This window comes from Anolis carolinensis, chromosome 1, assembly GCF_035594765.1.
Source record: "Anolis carolinensis isolate JA03-04 chromosome 1, rAnoCar3.1.pri, whole genome shotgun sequence".
Taxonomy (NCBI): domain Eukaryota; kingdom Metazoa; phylum Chordata; class Lepidosauria; order Squamata; family Dactyloidae; genus Anolis; species Anolis carolinensis.
The window spans coordinates 313,418,085-313,435,409 of NC_085841.1; the positions used below are offsets into that span (position 1 = coordinate 313,418,085).

The 17,325-nt window shown below is 41.7% G+C and overlaps 1 protein-coding gene across 1 annotated transcript; it reads right to left on the minus strand.

Annotated features, from left to right (window-relative positions):
• Positions 1-3,725: 3,725 nt before the first annotated feature.
• On the minus strand, positions 3,726-16,351 carry vps18 (VPS18 core subunit of CORVET and HOPS complexes). Its single transcript, XM_003224782.4, has 5 exons — positions 16,081-16,351; positions 12,538-12,679; positions 10,794-10,885; positions 8,056-9,926; positions 3,726-5,775 (listed from the first exon to the last, which is right to left on the minus strand). Exons 1-5 carry the CDS (start codon positions 16,169-16,171, stop codon positions 5,047-5,049), a joined length of 2,925 nt encoding a protein of 974 aa, XP_003224830.1. The 5' UTR covers positions 16,172-16,351; the 3' UTR covers positions 3,726-5,046.
• Positions 16,352-17,325: the final 974 nt, after the last annotated feature.

Here is a 17,325-nt window from a genome sequence, read left to right on the forward strand (position 1 = left end):
CAGTTCGTAATGGGCTTGTCAAGCACCAAGTGTTTTCTGTTTCCTAGAGCCAGTACTCCTGCCCTGCTCAGTGGAAGAGGATAAGAATACTCTATACTAGGGAAACTGTTGGACTTATGTCTTACTTATACAGTTGCTGGGGGTAACTGTTTCGCCGCTGTATGGACTAGATATCCCTCAGTTAGATGCAGTGTAACTCTTCTTACATTCATGGTAAGATGGGAGGAAATAATAATTCCCCCAGAGCAAAGTCCGGTCAGAATAAAATGTTGTGACTGTACATACCTTCCTTATGATCCTGCCACTCACTATCTGACTCCAAACAAATCCTAGGCAGGAAGCCAACAAGCTACCCGCCAACAACCTGTATGAGATACTCAGATGAGATGGTAGGCTATCTGGGAGCAAGCATGGGAGGGGACGAACTGCCTTCCTGCTCAGCTCAAATTTGCACTAGATTCAATAAAGGGCACCTGCAGGCCGGGAGACACTATTCTCATTACGTCAGCGCATAAAGGCCTCAATTCACCTCTATATTATGGAAGAACAATGTAGCCACAAGGAAACCAGCAGCAGGCCTCTCCTATCAGTCGCAGCCCTTTCAGAATTATTTCCTTCTTTTCTTCTCAGCTTCCCAATTTCAGGGGGATTTGTTTTGCTCTCTCTCCCCCACCTGCTCTTCCCATATTAAACATTGATGTTGGAGTGGAATCTGATAGGGGTGGCATTTCTTTACCAGCAAAAGAGTGGAGGGAGGACTAATGCTGGGTTTGGGAAGGGGGGTTAGAGAAGTGGAAATGGTTGGCTGGTTAGCATGCTTCTGACAGAGCAACAGAGAGGAGGCGAGAGGAGAACATCTGGCAGGCAGCGGCATGGCTGGGAGTGAGGTCAAGAACAGGCTTTGGGCTCCAGCAGGTCATTCTATATGTATTTTTCACCTGAACACGGCATGCAATGAAGATGGGTGTAACTTTATACAATTTTTCTCCTAAGCTTCCCAGCATAGTGAGCTCTGCTAAGCACTTGCAACATCTTTGGACACAAATGTTATTAGGACCAGCACTAACCTCTTTACTGGACACAAGTTTTACTATCATCAGGCAGAATTTGCATGATATATTCCTTTTTTAAAAAAACAAACAGCTCCCAGAATCCCCAACCAACTTGGCTCTAGCCATACTGGATGAAAGATGCAGAGAACGATATTCCAATTTCCCAGATCAGCCCCACTGATGTTGCATTTTGAACTATAACTACTGGCCAAACCGGCTAAGGCATTCTGGAACGTTTTGTTCCCTTCTCTAAAAAAAGTGACTCCCCCAACCTCTTTGAGAGGCCCAGAAATCCAGGGCCAGACTTCATTCAATGCCTTTCTAGAAGGTAAATGAAGATGGGCAAGACCCTATATACGCTTATAAACTACATTGGCACCTTTGCTCAGACATCATGGTACCTAATGGGGTTCTGTAACTTGAAGATGAAGTGGCTCAAGCAACAGGAAAAGCAGTATGAAAACATCCAGCTTAGTAATTAACATAATCACAAAAATCAGAAAACTTAACAAAGCCACCAAGTTCCTTTTGCTTTAGTCCATCACTTTCTCCTTCTAAGGCCTGATGCTAGTAGCTAGCCTAATATTCAAATGAATACACATCTAGTTAAGATTTGTATTAAATCAGAATTCTCTACAATCTCAAAGCAGCCACTTTTTAAATATGTAAGGGATGGGATATACTAGACTGAGGAATTATTTAGCCAAAGCTGCCTTTTGGGGTTTAACAGATCTTATCTGCTCACAGCTATGGAACAATCCTGGGATTTTATATATGAATGCCAGTTATAAAATCATTTATCTGCATATAACTGAAGTTTCTGAAATGAACTGGTTTATCCTGAGGGTGTATCCACATTGTATAGTTTGGATCCATCCTATGGTTGTTTGGGATTTATAGACTGGTAAGCAAATTGGAATTCTCTGCTAGAAAACACCAGTGTATTTCTCTGAACCACAGCATGAGAAGCAAACAAATCCCAGGATTCTGTAGAATGAAGCTATGGCACTTAAAGTGTTATCAAACTGCTACAAATAGGCAGTATTTATCCAGAATTTTAGTCTTAGGGAAACAAGTGACATCTAGTGGCTGATCTTGCATGTTTACTCCAATCTCAAGTTTAGCCTTTTCTAAACTATTATTTATGTGTGTCTTCCTGGGAACATTTTGACTTGGTACATTAGTACAGAATTTCCTGAAGTCTTCTTTTATATACTGCCAGTTATTATTTTCTGAAGTTTAACAGGAATTCTATCATTACACATTAAGAGCAATGGCCAATCCCCCTTCATCACAAATCCTCCAAGAATATAGTATTTTTTTAAAAAAGAACACACACATAATTACTAGCCCAATAATCCATAAATATTTCTGAAATGCAGGTTTTTTTTCTAAACATATTTATAACACTAAATCTGTGTGGTGAGGAACTGGCTTAAATTGGAGAACCTGGTCCACAATTTTCAAAATGGTGAAGCATGATGGGAGCTGTAATTCAACATCTGGAAAGGTTGGTTAAACTGCAGTTGGCCTGCTCCCAGTTTCTACTACTAGAACCTAAATCAGGGTTTCCTTCCTGATAGCAATGCTGCTGTCCTCAATATACTGCACAAAAAATCTCAATTCCACCTTGAGGTAACTGTCATACAACATGTTGCAGACTAAAGAGTTTTGTCTCTATTTAAAACACTTAGTTACATTTTGCACAGGCAATGGATGACTGAATAAAAGTACTCTGTCTGATTTCTCACTCAATAATCCCAAATCTACTAAAAACTAGCCACCTATTCTTAATCTCAACCACATAAAACGTGACAGCAGAAGGCTTGTTAGTGGTACAATTGTCCAACATATGCCGTAACACGGGATTGGAACATCTGTCATCCTTCAGGCATTATAGGGATGCTTTTTATGAGCACTGGACATGCTGGCTATGGATAAGAGGAGTTGGTATCCAATATCCAGAGGGCTACACATTCCCCATTCACACTCCAACAACAAACAAGACTGGTCGCTAAGGCAGGGGGAGAGAATAAAAATCAGAAGTTGGTTCCCAGACTTCTATTTTGGCTAGCTCTGGGTGCTTGATTCAAATAGAGTAAAATGTTTTGTGGAAATCAAGACATTTGTTCTTCTGCTGCTATTTCTGCTCTGCATCTGAGAGGTAAAGGTCAGTTACTGAAATAATCAAAATTACAATATTTCCATATGTTGAGTGTTGAGATACCATTTCTGATGATGAATTCTAAAAGCTAGTAGAATCACAGAATTGGAAAAAACCAATATGCAATTAGTTTCATAAAGATCAAGTAGACAGAACATATTGTAAATAACAAAAATAACTTTCTGGCCTTGCATTGCATATTTTAGTACAAATATTAAGACACAAATAGTATTCAATTCAGCAAGTATTGCAGAATGTCATGCCACAGTCCACTTGGAAGAAACCATATGGGCCATCTAGTTCAACCCCCTGCCATGCAGGAAAAGCACAATCAAAACACAGATGGCCATCCAGCCAGTATAGTTGTAACACGAAGTTCAGACAATCTTATAAATATGGGCTGGATTTTGTTGTGTCCAATTCCTGTTTTAAGATGGCATATAAATATTAGTGTCTGAGCAATAAGCTATGCAAACAATATTTTAAATTAAAATGGAAAAGATACTGAGTCACTATACAAAATAAATTTGCATGTATTTGCTTTCAACTAAATTGCAGCAAAACTGGAAACTTTAAAACAAAAGTCAACAGAAACTCTGAAGTCAACCAGCTATTTCAGGGATTTCTGATATGCAATTAAAAAGGGAAATCTGTACAAATCAACACTATAATCAAAGAAGGAGATTTACTATGGAAACTTTCAGGTATAGATATAATTTACAACATTATTAATGGCAGTACAGAACAAAAGCTATTAGATAACACGGGTTCAGTGATTAAGTCCTTTTGAAACATTTGAAACTTCAAGTTCCTTAGTTGGCATTCCATATTACCTGCTCTCTACTAAAGTGTACATACACAACTACATACCCTTTTAAGAAAGAGACAGAAATCAGCTTTAGGCCTTGAGGCCAAACTCAATTGTTGCTCAGATCTTAATTTCCAATGAACATTTCAGGATCACCAAAACTGGATCCCGAGTTTCCCAATTCAACTGTAGAATTGGCTATTAAACCTATTGTTTTAAGGTCACCAGCCAACAGATAGATCCAGAAAAGTGATTTTATTAATGTCACAATTGGTACTCCTCCAACTTGGCCAGTGTTAAAGTTTAAAGTTTGTTAAAGTTTACCTCAGATTTGCACAAATGTTTCCAGTGACCAATGCCATCGCTTATTCCATTTACTTTGAATAACATGAAGAAACCCTAAAGCAAATTTTAACTTCTGCTTCAAATAAGATTTCAAGAGACTGGGGAGCAGGGAAAAGTACAGTATCATTCCAAGAGACAAGGAGACATGGTGTTTACATGAAATCGCTTTGTTTGCATATAGAACACAATACTTAACACAATATTAACAGAAAGATGCATGTTCAGAAATGGGGTTTGTGCACATTTACTCATTTTCAGCTTTTGTGCACACTGAATCGTTTTCAAGAGACTGTGCACTTTTATTTGCTTATAACAAAGAGAAGCTTCACATTTTAATCTCTCTTGTGTGTGTTAATATATGTAATGGGGCATTTCCACCATTGTCTAGTTCTTCACGGAAACAGGGGAATTGCCCAACTGTGACACTAGCCATCATTTTTAGTTCTCATTCAACAAGAAAAAATCCATTCGGCACTTATACGGAGGATGCATCTCCACAAATCCAGCAGCTGAAGTGCTTTGCATAATTAGCATTCCACAGAGCTGACTCACAGAGAATGAGACTTGCGTAATACTGCTGCAAACCTCTGTAGAATCCAAGTTTCAAATACTTGGAAGTCAGCTGCCTACTCTGCGAGACCATTTGACACTCCTGTTCAGTCAGAAACCTGTTGACCCTACAACCAGCTCTGCATCTCTTCCTCATACCTCTGCGGATCAATGAAAGGTTTGTCAATTGACCGGATCATTAGTTCTCCACAGTATACACATTCAGCAGCCACAATATCATCGATATCAGCTTTCATCTGTTCTCGACTCGGCTGGCCCTTTCCTTGACCAATTGCATCTGTATCCTTAGGACGATGGTGGGATTTGGATGGTTGGCTTGTGGCTGAAAGCTTCTTTTGAAGGTCCTCCAGCTTAACCTGCTTATAGGCAGGCAAATTTGGATAAACTACCTGGAGAAGGCAATCATAATGGAACATGTGACCACAAAGAAAGAGATAAAAGGGACGGTTTAGAAGTGGAAAGTCACAAGCTGCACATTTCTCCTGGGGTTCCACAGAGCCGTATTTGTTCCGCATCTCCTGAATGTCCTCCCTGATCCTCTTAGCGCTCTGGGTTGCTTCCTCCATCTCTGTCTTCAACTCCTCTATGTGCTTGTTGTAGGCCTCAAGAGAGTTGCAGATGGCTTCCTTGAAGTGATCAATAGTGACAAAGTCTGGGAAGAAAGGCAGGACATCTTCAATCTTCAGCAGCTCACAGCTAGAAAGGCAGGCCATAGCCTTCTTGACATCCTTCTCTTCCTGGACCACATGTCGTGCAATCTTCAGCCAGAGCTTCTTTCTCAGCTCTTCATCCTCATCAGGGAGGTCTGCGCAGGACTTTGCCATATCAACATCAACCTAGGATAGGGACATCAAGAAGTTAAAAACAAGAAAGGATACTGTTACCATTTGTCCCCATTCTTATCATAAAATACATAATAAGAACACATTAGAAAGGGGAATTTAAAATGTCAAAATGGAAGGATAAGAACCAGATGTCCTTCATCTATTTCATCTGATGTTAGATGGTATTATTAGTAATCAGATTATTTTGAAATTTTGCCAGTTCAGAGGTACAAGACTGAAATAAGTTGCATTTCCATATGGATCTTGTTTTTGACTTTAACCTACTAAGTTGTACTAAGTGGCTTGATTAAGGGTGCATCTGCACTGTAGAATTAATGCAGTTTGACACCAATTTAACTGCCATGACTATGGAATTATGAGCTGTAGCCTGAGAAGGCGTTTAGACTTCTTTGCCAAATAGGGCTGGAGCCTCACCAAGCTACAACTCCCATAATTCCATAACACTGAGCCAGTAGTGTCGAACCATATTCATTCTACAGTGTAGATGCATCTTAAGTAAGCCCATACTTTTGAATTTGTTTCTCACTCCTTCCCCCATCCTGCCATAACTTGTTATGGATTCTGTTCTGTGATTTCCAAGGGAATGGGAAGGGGTTTCCCTAGAAGTTTATTTTGTCACTATTTGTTCTATTTTAGCAAATCTCAAAATTCCTTTCAAACATCATGGTATTTTCCTCTTCATAGAATCATAGAATAGTAGAGTTGGAAGAGACCTCATGGGCCATCCAGTCCAACCCCCTGCCAAGAAGCAGGAAATCGCATTCATAGCACCCCTGACAGATGGCCATCCAGCCTCTGTTTAAAAGCCTCCAAAGAAGGAGCCTCCAGCACAGTCCGGGGGAGAGAGTTCCACTGCCGAACAACCCTCACTGTGAGTAAGTTCTTCCTAATGTTCAGGTGGAATCTCCTTTCCTGTAGTTTGAAGCCATTGTTCCGTGTCCTAGTCTGCAGGGCAGCAGAAAACAAGCTTGCTCCCTCCTCCCTATGACTTCCCCTCACATATTTGTACATGGCTATCATGTCTCCTCTCAGCCTTCTCTTCTGCAGGCTAAACATGCCCAGTTCTTTAAGCCTCTCCTCATAGGGCTTGTTCTCCAGACCTTTGATCATTTTAGTTGCCCTCCTCTGGACGCTTTCCAGCTTGTCAACATCTCCCTTCAACTGTGGTGCCCAGAATTGGACACAGTATTCCAGGTGTGGTCTGACCAAGGCAGAATAGAGGGGGAGCAGGACTTCCCTGGATCTAGACGCTATTCCCCTATTGATGCAGGCCAGAATCCCGTTGGCTTTCTTAGCAGCCGCATCACATTGCTGGCTCATGTTTAACTTGTTGTCCACAAGGACTCCAAGATCTTTTTCACATGGAGTCCTTGTGGACAACAAGTTAAACATGAGCCAGCAATGTTTAACTTGTCTTCTTTCTGTATGGCGCCATTATGACTACATTAAAATTAGCACACATCTCTGAATGTTGTCGCTACAGAAATATTTAGATACATCTCTGGCAGACACATACAGTAGAGTTTCACTTATCCAAGCCTCGCTTATCCAAGCTTCTGGATAATCCAAGCCATTTTTGTAGTCAATGTTTTCAATAGATCATGATATTTTGGTGCTAAATTCGTAAATACAGTAATTACAACATAACATTACAGCATATTGAACTACTTTTTTGTCAAATTTGTTGTATAACATGATGTTTTGGCGCATAATTTGTAAAATCAAAAACTAATTTGATGTTTAATAGGCTTTTCCTTGATCCCTCCTTATTATCCAAGATATTCTCTTATCCAAGCTTCTGCCGGCCCGTTTAGCTTGGATAAGTGAGACTCTACTGTATTAGGAACTGTTCACAAGCCCTCTGTTGCTAGATACTGCGACAACAGTAGAATGGTTATTGCCTTATGGGCTTCCTAGAGGAAAGGCTGGGTAAAACAGACAAAAATGATGATCTCACTTGTTAAAATGAGTGATGACCAGGGCAATTTTAATACTACAGAATTCTGGGCTAAGAGTCACTTGATTTCAGATCTTGGATTACAGCTCCCTGAATTCCACTCATATGCTGGATGGAGGTTTCTAGGGAGCTAAAGCCACCATTTCCAAAATTAACTTTCCAAGCTCTTCTTGCTTTTCAGGCTTTGGTGGTAACAACAGTGTTCTTTTATTCAGTTTCAAACTACCTTCAATGTTTAAGCAGGCCCATCCTTTCTGAGATCTAAATGTCATTGAAAGCTAAAGATCTCATCGTTCATATGGTAACACACATACCTGCAAAGCTAGATCCACAGCTTCTTCATACATCTCCATAACTTTGTACACATGGACACAGGCACGGTGGTGGCCATGTTCTGCACAGAGACGAAGTGCGTATTTCAAGTCGTAGTGGATGTTGTCTGCATACGTTCCAGCTTGTTCCAGGTATGATAACAGTGAGTCAGGGCGACACAAAGCATAGAGTGACAACAGGTAATTGTGAATGGCTTGCTGAGTTTCCTTCAGTTCGCTCACACAGAATTCCATGTAGCGAATGGCTTCATTGACCTGCTGTGTACTCCCACTCTGACTATAGTTGACCAGGGCAGGGATGAGGTTCTTCGCATCCAGTTTCTTGCCCATTTCAATCCAAGCATCTACAACCTTCTTGGGGATGTGGTGGATCAAAACAGGAGAAAACTTGTAGAACAGATTCTCATCCTTGATTTTGGAGAGGACTTCGAGTGCTTCGTTGTAATTCTCATGCTGACAATAATGGGCTATCACCCGCTCATAGTCCTGCATTATGACAGCAAAGTACACCATATGTTCTGTGTCCCCGTGGCTTGCCAACAGCTCGTGAATGGTTGCTCGGTTGTTAAACAGGCATTCTTTGTTTTTGGGGCTGCCCAGGAAGCTGCGGAACTTGTCGCGAGTTTTCTCATAGAGGTCCCTTTTGGAGGCATCTCCTTCTAGTATGCCCAGGCGATTTAGGTACAGCTCCGTTAGCCAAGTTGTCAGCAAGGTAGTCTGAGTTTTTTCTGACTGCTTGAGGTTAGCTAGTTTTTTAATTAGGAATTCCATCAAGGCCTCTTCCTGCTGAGCTTCGATAAACTTAAGGGCAATCTCCTCAAAGTAATTCTGGGTCAACGCATAACATTTTGCACTGTCAAGGTATCTCCTGTTCTGGAAACAGTATTCTGCCTCCTTTGCCAACACAGTATCTAGGCACTCAGGGCGATCCTTGCAATACTCTTTTGCCAGGTCAAACTTATTCACGTTCATATACATCTTCCATACATCGCGAGACTCTCGCTGGACATTGTACCGAAACACCACTTTTTCGGTGTGAATCCAGATCTGCCCAAATGAGGGATCTTTGATCATACGCTTCAGAGAGCCAAACTTTTCCAAGAACATGTCCTGGAAGACAACCTGTCCATTCAAAGTGCAGACAGCCTTCACGTGGTCAGGAAACAGCAGCAGAAAGTGGAACTGAGTGAGAACTATGGAGATAGGCTTATTGGCTACTGCATCCACATCAGAAGGATATTCCCAGACCTGCTCATCACTCAGAATAGAGTCAAGACGTCCATAGTCCAGTGACCCATACAGGACACCATTTCCCATCATCCAAGCAAAAGCACTAGGAGAGGAACGGAGCTTTGGAGTGTAGAAGGCTATTTCACTGTAGCCAAGACTAGCTGGAAACTCTCGGAAGCCAGGCAAGTGATCTGCGGGCATGCTAAATATGGCACCAAAGGCCTGCTGCTCTGATCCTTCTGGGATCTTGCCAACAAACTGGAAAAGCCTTTTGCGAGTGGTGGCAATGATGAAGCATTTCCCATCAATGCCCCGTTCGATCTCAAGGCAGCAGACAGGGGCAGGTCCCGCTTCCTCCTCCAGGTTATAAATGAGGCGGAAATACTGGTCAGGATTAGTGCCAAAGAGACTGCCTTCACTGACGGAAATTTCAGCCTCGTAAATATGACCTTGCGATGTCCCAACCAAAATGGGGCCTGTGTTCATCTCCGTGCCAAAGAACTTGTTCCAGCCGACACTTTCAATCAAATGACCTTTCCAGCGGGACAGGATGCGCACCTTCTGAGCACTTCGGCTCAAATAGAGGCACTCGCTGGTATTCAGGGCAATGATAAGGTGTGAACCTACATGGGAGAATGAATACAGTGAATGAGATGAAGATTATGAATAATTATGAATAATCCTCTTCGCCCCAAACACATCCTCTGATGCTTGAGGAAGGTTCAGAAAAGGCAAGATAATAGGGTTGTTGTATGTTTTCCGGGCTTGATCCCAGCCATGAAAGCCTTCGACAACACAGGCAAGATAATATTTGCGAGAAGGGCTCCCCCTAGTGGATCAGACTTTCTATGCCAGAATTCTGCCTGAGTCATGGTGAATCAGTCGACTATGAGAAGCCCACAAGAAACCTTAAGGGTAATAGTGCTATCTATCCTACTTGTGTTTTCTAACAGCTGGTGTATAAGGGCATGCTGTGTCTAGTATTTGGAGGAATGTAGTTCACCAGCCATAGGCAGCTCCACCATCCATCAGTCTATCTCAGTTGATTATTTTACTACACAATTGTTACTCAGTTCAAATGAACATAAAATGCACCTGCTTTATATTTTTATCGTTAACACTGAGTGCCCTCAGGCACTTCATATAAGAAATTTACACTTTCAGAGGCAAATGGATGTGTTTTTGGAATTTTCACATTGATTTACACATTCTAATAAGCAATACTATTTGGAATATGGTGCCTTTTGGTCTCAGTACATAATATATTAACTGTAAAAGAAAATGTGCAACTTTTAAAACCTTTGCTAGCATACCTATTTTTAAGTTACTTAACAGTTTCTATGCATTAGGAGATATGAATTTACAAATCTGTCTTCCCCAGTCTTAGGGTACAGATACACTGTAAATTAATACAGTCTGACACCACTTTTGCTGCTAGGCCTTTATTAAAGATGTCAAGTAGCACTTTGCACCTACTCTTCTCATCTTACCTGTGTGGTCTAAAAAGAGCTTATGAACTTTGGCTTCATCTTTCCGTCCAAGCTCTACCTGGTTGGGCTCATCTGCCTTGGCCAAGTCAAGTCTACATAAAAGGGGAAAGAAAACAAATTGTTGAAAGGCAGAAGAAACAAAATGGATGAATATATATTTTACCACTGAGGAATAAATCACAATGAAGACCCATATATAATCATAGAATAATAGAGTTGGAAGAGACGACATGGGCCATCTAGTCCAACCCCCTGCCATGCACGAAAAGCACAATCAAAGTGCCCGACAGGTGGCCACCCAGCCTCTGCTTAAAAGCCTCCAAGTAAGGAGCTTCCACCACACTCCGAGACAGAGAATTCCACTATCGAACAGCTCTTACAGTCAAGATGTTCTTCCTAATATCCAGGTGGAATCTCCTTTCCTATAATTCGAACTCACTGTTCTGAGTACTAGTTTCCAAGACAGCAGAAAACAACTCAACTCCCTCCTCCTTATGGCATCCTTCCACATATTTCTACATGGTTATCATTGTCTCCCCTCAACCTTCTCTTCTGCAGGCTAAACATACCCAGCTCTTTAAGACACTCCTCATAGGACATGGTCTCCAGACCTTTGATCATTTTAGTTTCCCCCTCTGGACACATTTCAGTTTGTCAATATCTCTTTTACATTGGGGTGCCAGGATTGGATACAATAAAGGTCTGTAAATAGCTCAGCAAAGAAGATACAGATATCCAACAATCATGAGGCTATGAATTGTCATGTTCTATGTAATTATCTTCCAACCAGAAGATACATTTTAGTTCCTCAGATTCCTATTTGTTGTAGAATATACACACACACAAACTACACCTATAAGGCAAGCACTCTATGACACAGCTACTTGAACAGTTATGAAAATTGTTGCCACAGTTCAGTCAACTGCCATTTATGTTGGGGTTTTTTATTGGACAAGAAAGAGGTGGGACTAAAAAAATAGCCAACAAATTTGATTTTATCTATTAAATAATTGATAGCTAATCAAAACAAAAGTTCCACCTCATATTGATCATGTGTTTCTTTGTTATGCATATTTGCACATTGCCTATTTATATTTGCTGTGTTAACATAATATACTTATGCCTAGTCATCTTATATATAATGCATTTATGTTCCTATTTTTTTCGTATCAGGAGCGACTTAAGAACCTGCAAGTCACTTCTGGTGTGAAAGAATTGGCCATCTGCAAGGATGTTGCCCAGGGGACACCCAGATGTTTTACCATCCTGTGGGAGGCTACTCTCATGTCCCTGCATGGGAAGCTGTAGCTGACAGACAGGAGCATACCATGCTCCTTGGATTGGAACCACCAACCTTTCAGTCAGCAGTCCTGCTGGCACATGACCTTAACCCATTGTGCCACCGGGGGGGGGGGGGGGGCTCTTTGTTCCTAAAGTAACAAAGTGACTTAATCTGTATTATTACATTTTTCAAGATTTTTTTTTTTAAAAAAATCCCAGTGTGTATGTGCATCCCTCCACTCACAGAACAAGGAAAATCCTCTTTTATTCCCATGGCTTTAAAATTATTCTCACAGAGGTTCTGGAGACATCTCTTTGGTTTCTTATCAGGTTGACCATTTCCCTTTTTCAAAACACACTTTATCATCACAAATGGGAAACAAGACTCGAATGCTAAAGCGCAGTCGCTTGATACTTGCTCACATTCAAAAGTCTCAGTAATACAAAACTCTGCATCATTTACCTAAAAAGTATGTCTTTCCCAAGACTCATACACAGTTGGTTAGAGGAGACAACCAGACTGTTAATCTTCTCAGGAGGGGTGAAATCAATCCTCTGTTTGTTAAAAATTGGTGTCTCTTTTTCCAGGCGAGCGTTCACGTAACCTTAAGAAGACAAAAAGTGACCATTAAATTACTTCAAACATAAAACATCCTGGCGATGAGGGTTACAGAGACTAAGCGAAGCACCCGTTGGTATGGCTGAATTGGACTTTTCTCCACCTTCCCTCCCAGCTTCAAGGGCTACTTTGCTAGAAGAGGAGTACCTGTGCTGATAGCCAGGGAAGCAGCTGGGATATCTGCTTTCTTTGGGGTCTTGTGACAGCAACAGGACCCAGAATCCCCTACTTCCCCTCTTCTCTTCCGCCATCAAATTCCTAACAATGGTTCTCCTTAAAGACAAGCTCCCTGAGGAAAATTCAGCAAATGCTGGATGTGTGACTATTCCCTCTTTCCCCCTGTCCCTGAATATATGCGAAAACAGATATTCAAAAAATAATCAGGAGGGAAATTCTGGTATCTGAAGCATTTTAGATCCCAAGAATTTGTGATAAGGGAGGCTTAACCTGATATAAGAATCTTAGTGTGAAATATTAATCTGAAATAAATCTACTAGCAATACTGAACAACTCCTGCCTTAAGTGAGAAGAGAATTATTTTATCTCATTCAGGCAACATTTATCACATATAAAATAACAAAGACTTATAAATGTTGAAATAAATTCAATGGGATTGATGTTTTCCCCAAAGAATAAGTAGATTCTGCTACTTTTTGTCTATGGTTTTTTTAAAAAGCAGCAGGAAGCTATAGCATGTGATAAGAGGGAAAGGGGCCATATGAAAATACAGTTGGCCCCGCTTATCCACAGATTCTGCATCCACGGCTTTAAAACATTAAGTAAAAAAATCCCAAGAGAAAACGTTTGATTTTGGCATTTTAAAAAGGGGCACCATTTTATTACACCATTGTATATATCAATGGAACTTGAGCACCCACAGATTTTGGTATGTTTAATTGTTTTTTAAATATGAATGAATAAATGGAATTTTATTTATTGCCTGCCTTATCTCCCCAAAAGGACTCAGCGCAGCTCACAAGAAAATAAACAATGACAAACATTCAATGCCGACAGCACTATATAAACAAATCAAAAACAACTCAATAAATTATAAAACAACTTAAATAAACAAGTCAATACATAACACAGTCCACATAATTATAAACACATTCAGTTCTTAGCTTTAATATTGTGTATAGTTTTTATCTGTACTATCTACCTTGTGTCCCATTATTGGGAGAAATGCAGGGTAGTAAAATAATAATAATAATAATAATAATAATAATAATAATAATAATAATAATAGCGCTATAAGTCATTCTACACTGAAGCATGGAACAGTGCTATGTCCTTGCTATATTAAGACAAACAATTTTAAAAAATAAATCAATACGATATGTGTATACATATACATTCGGATGTAATTTAACTAAGTTCAAACAAATTTTCAGGAATACCTCCATTAACAAAGCCTCTGACAAAGAGCTCATTTTTTATGCAAAGCAACCCCCCCCCCCCCCCCATCTTTCCTCTACTTGGATTCTGTTTGTTTTCTGCAATATTGGTATTGGGAGAACTCTGAAAGATATGCTTTCAATAATTAGTAATGCAATAAAGCTCAAACTGAGAATGAATGGGATTCTACTCTACATTGTAGTAGAACACGCATGGGCAAACTTCGAGCCTCCCTCTGGGTGTTTTGTTAGGAATTGTGGGATTTGAAGTTCAAAACAACCGGAGGGCGAAGTTTGCCCATGCCTGTGTAATAGAATGAATGCCTTGTCAAAGGCTTTCATGGCCAGAATCACTGGGTTGCTGTGAGTTTTCCGGGCTGTATGGCCATATTACAGAAGCATTCTCTCCTGACATTTCACTCACATCTATGGCAGGCATCCCCAGAGGTTGTGAGGTCTGTTGGGAACTAGGTAAGTGGGGTGGAATCTGTGGAATGTCTAGGGTGGGGGAAAGAACTTTTGTCTGTTTGAGGCAAGTGAGTGTTGGAATCTGCTGCCTGGATTAGCAATTAATGGCCTTTCACTTCAAAGCCTGGCTCCTTCCTGCCTGGGGGAATCCATAGCAGAGCTCTTGATGAACCAATCTGGACACAGCATATTAATTGAGAACACAGAAATGATGGACCACTCTAACAGCCACCATGTCAAACGACACAGAGAAACCATTGAAATCCACAAGCATGTGGACAATTTCAACATAATGGAGGAAACCATGAAAATAAACAAAATCTGGCTACCAGTATTAAAAAAACTCTAAAATGAGGACAGCAAACTCAGAAAACTGGGAAAATTCCAGGCATGAGACAATCAGGGCCAGCTAACACCTCCTAGCAAAGGATTCCCCCAGAGAGGAAGCAGTCAGGCTTTGAAGCTGAAAGGCCATTAATAATAATAATGTAATAATATACTTTGTTTATAAGGAGCCCCGGTGGCGAAGTGTGTTAAAGCACTGAGCTGCTGAACTTGCAGACTGAAAGGTCCCAGGTTCAAATTCCGGGAGCGGAGTGAGCGGCCACTGTTAGCTCCAGCTTCTGCCAACCTAGCAGTTCGAAAACATGCCAATGTGAGTAGATCAATAGGTACTGCTCCGGCGGGAAGGTAACGGCGCTCCATGCAGTCATGCCAGCCACATGACCTTGGAGGTGTCTACGTAAAACGCCGGCTCTTCGGCTTAGAGATGAGCACCAACCCCCAGAGTCGGTCATGACTGGGCTTAACGTCAGGGGAAAACCTTTACCTTGACCTATACTTTGTTGATATTCCACTCAAGCTCCCCAGGGGGACTCAGAGATAAATTAGATAAATAGATAGATTAGATCAATGTTAATCAAGGTGGCAAATAAATAGATTAGATAAATGCTAATCAAGGCAGCAAATTGCAACATTCTCACTTGCCTCCAGCAGACAAGAATTCTTTCTTCCACCCTGAACATTCCACAGATATATAAACCCCACGTGACTAGTTTCCAACTGACTTCACAACCTCTCGAGGATGCGTGCCATAGATGCGGGCGAAGCGTCAGGAGGGAATGTGTCTGGAAATGGCCATACAGCCCGGAAAACTCACAGCAACCCAGAATGAATGCAGTTTGACGCTGTTTTGGAATGCTATAGGATTTCTATAGCATTCCAAAGCAGCGTCAAACTGCATTCATTCTGGCGTTTGCTGAGACACTGGCACTACTTATGAGAGAAAACTAAAGGCCTTGTAAAAAGCACAACTCCCAGGATCCTATAGCACTGAGTCATAGCAGTTAGCGCGGTGCCAAACTACATTTATTTTTCAGTGCAGATGGACCCCTTGTGGCCCCAAAGGAGCAAGTGTTGGGGCTCGTTGGCCAAAAGGCTGCACAGGCGAGGAGGGAAGCTTCCTGCCCGAGGAAAGGCCTCCCCTCCCAATCGAGGCCCAGAGGCCTTTTCCCCTCCCTTTTACCGGAGTGCGGGATCCCGAGGCTGGCGCGGCTCTGCGGCGACGAGGCCGAGTGAGAAAGCGAGTCCACATACTGGTCCAATATGGAAGCCATGGCTGGGGCTTCTCCTGGTCGTGCTCCTGCTGCCCCTCCAGCCGCCAGGCCTGCCCTGCCGACTTTGCCAAGCCTCCCTCGGGTTCCCCTTCCCTCCACAAATTACTTCTCGCCTCCTCCTCAAGGCCGGCCTCAACGCGCAGTCAACTCCCACCAAGAAAGAAGCGCTTCCGGCTTCCGGCTTCCGGCTCGATATCTGGACCATAGAGATAGTCCAAAGAGAGATAGGCAAAGTATATAGATACTTACAGATGTCTAGCGCTCTCTAAAATACGCTGCTCTACTGTTTTCGAGGGGGGGGGGGACACCCAATTTTAGTTAGAAACTTTTAATCATCATCATGATTCAATGTATTGTCGGCGGCTTTCATGCCCGGACCTCTGGGTTGCTATGAGTTTTCCGAGCTGCATGGCCATGTTCCAGAAGCATTCTCTCCTGACGTTTCGCACACATCTATGACAGGCATTCTCAGAGGTTGCGAGGTCTGTTGAAAACTAGACAAGTGGGATTCATATATCTTTGGAAGGTCCAGGGTGGGAGAAAGAAATCTTGTCTGTTGGAGGCAAGTGTGAATGTTGCAACTAATCGCCTTGATTAGCATTGAAAAGCCTTGAAGCTTCAAGGCCTGTCTGATTCCTGCCTGGGGAAATCCTTTGTTGGAAACCATGAAAATGAACAAAATCTGGCTACCAGTATTTTAAAAAACTTAAAAATCAGGACAGTAAATAAAGAACTCCTGCCAACCTAGCAGCTCGAAAACATGCCAATGTGAGTAGATCAATAGGTCTGGCGGGAAGGTAGCGGCGCTCCATGCAGTCATGCCGGCCACATGACCTTGGAGGTGTCTACGGACAACGCCGGCTCTTCGGCTTAGAAATGGAGATGAGCACCAACTCCCAGAGTCAGACATGACTGGACTTAACGTCAGGGGAAACCTTTACCTTAAATAAAGAACACTTTGAAAACAGGGTATTTCCAGGCATGAAACAATCAGGGCCAGCTAACACCTCCCAACAACGGATTCCCTCAGGCAGGAATCAGCCATTACACTGTGTAACAACATTTGAAAAACTTTCTGTTCCTGGTTTGAAAGTAGTATTTCCTATTTAATTGTGCTGTACTTACTTTGAAATTAGTTGTTATACTCCAGAAAC

Bases quoted from the DNA above. Each gene is read 5' to 3' on its own strand.
- vps18 (XM_003224782.4), bottom strand. From the start codon at position 16,171: ATGGCTTCCATATTGGACCAGTATGTGGACTCGCTTTCTCACTCGGCC. The intron at 12,680-16,080 runs GTAAAAGGGAGG...TGTCTTCTTAAG, and splicing joins CCTCGGGATCCCGCACTCCG to GTTACGTGAACGCTCGCCTG. The intron at 5,776-8,055 runs GTATGTGTGTTA...TCCCTATCCTAG, and splicing joins CTGTGGATCTAGCTTTGCAG to GTTGATGTTGATATGGCAAA.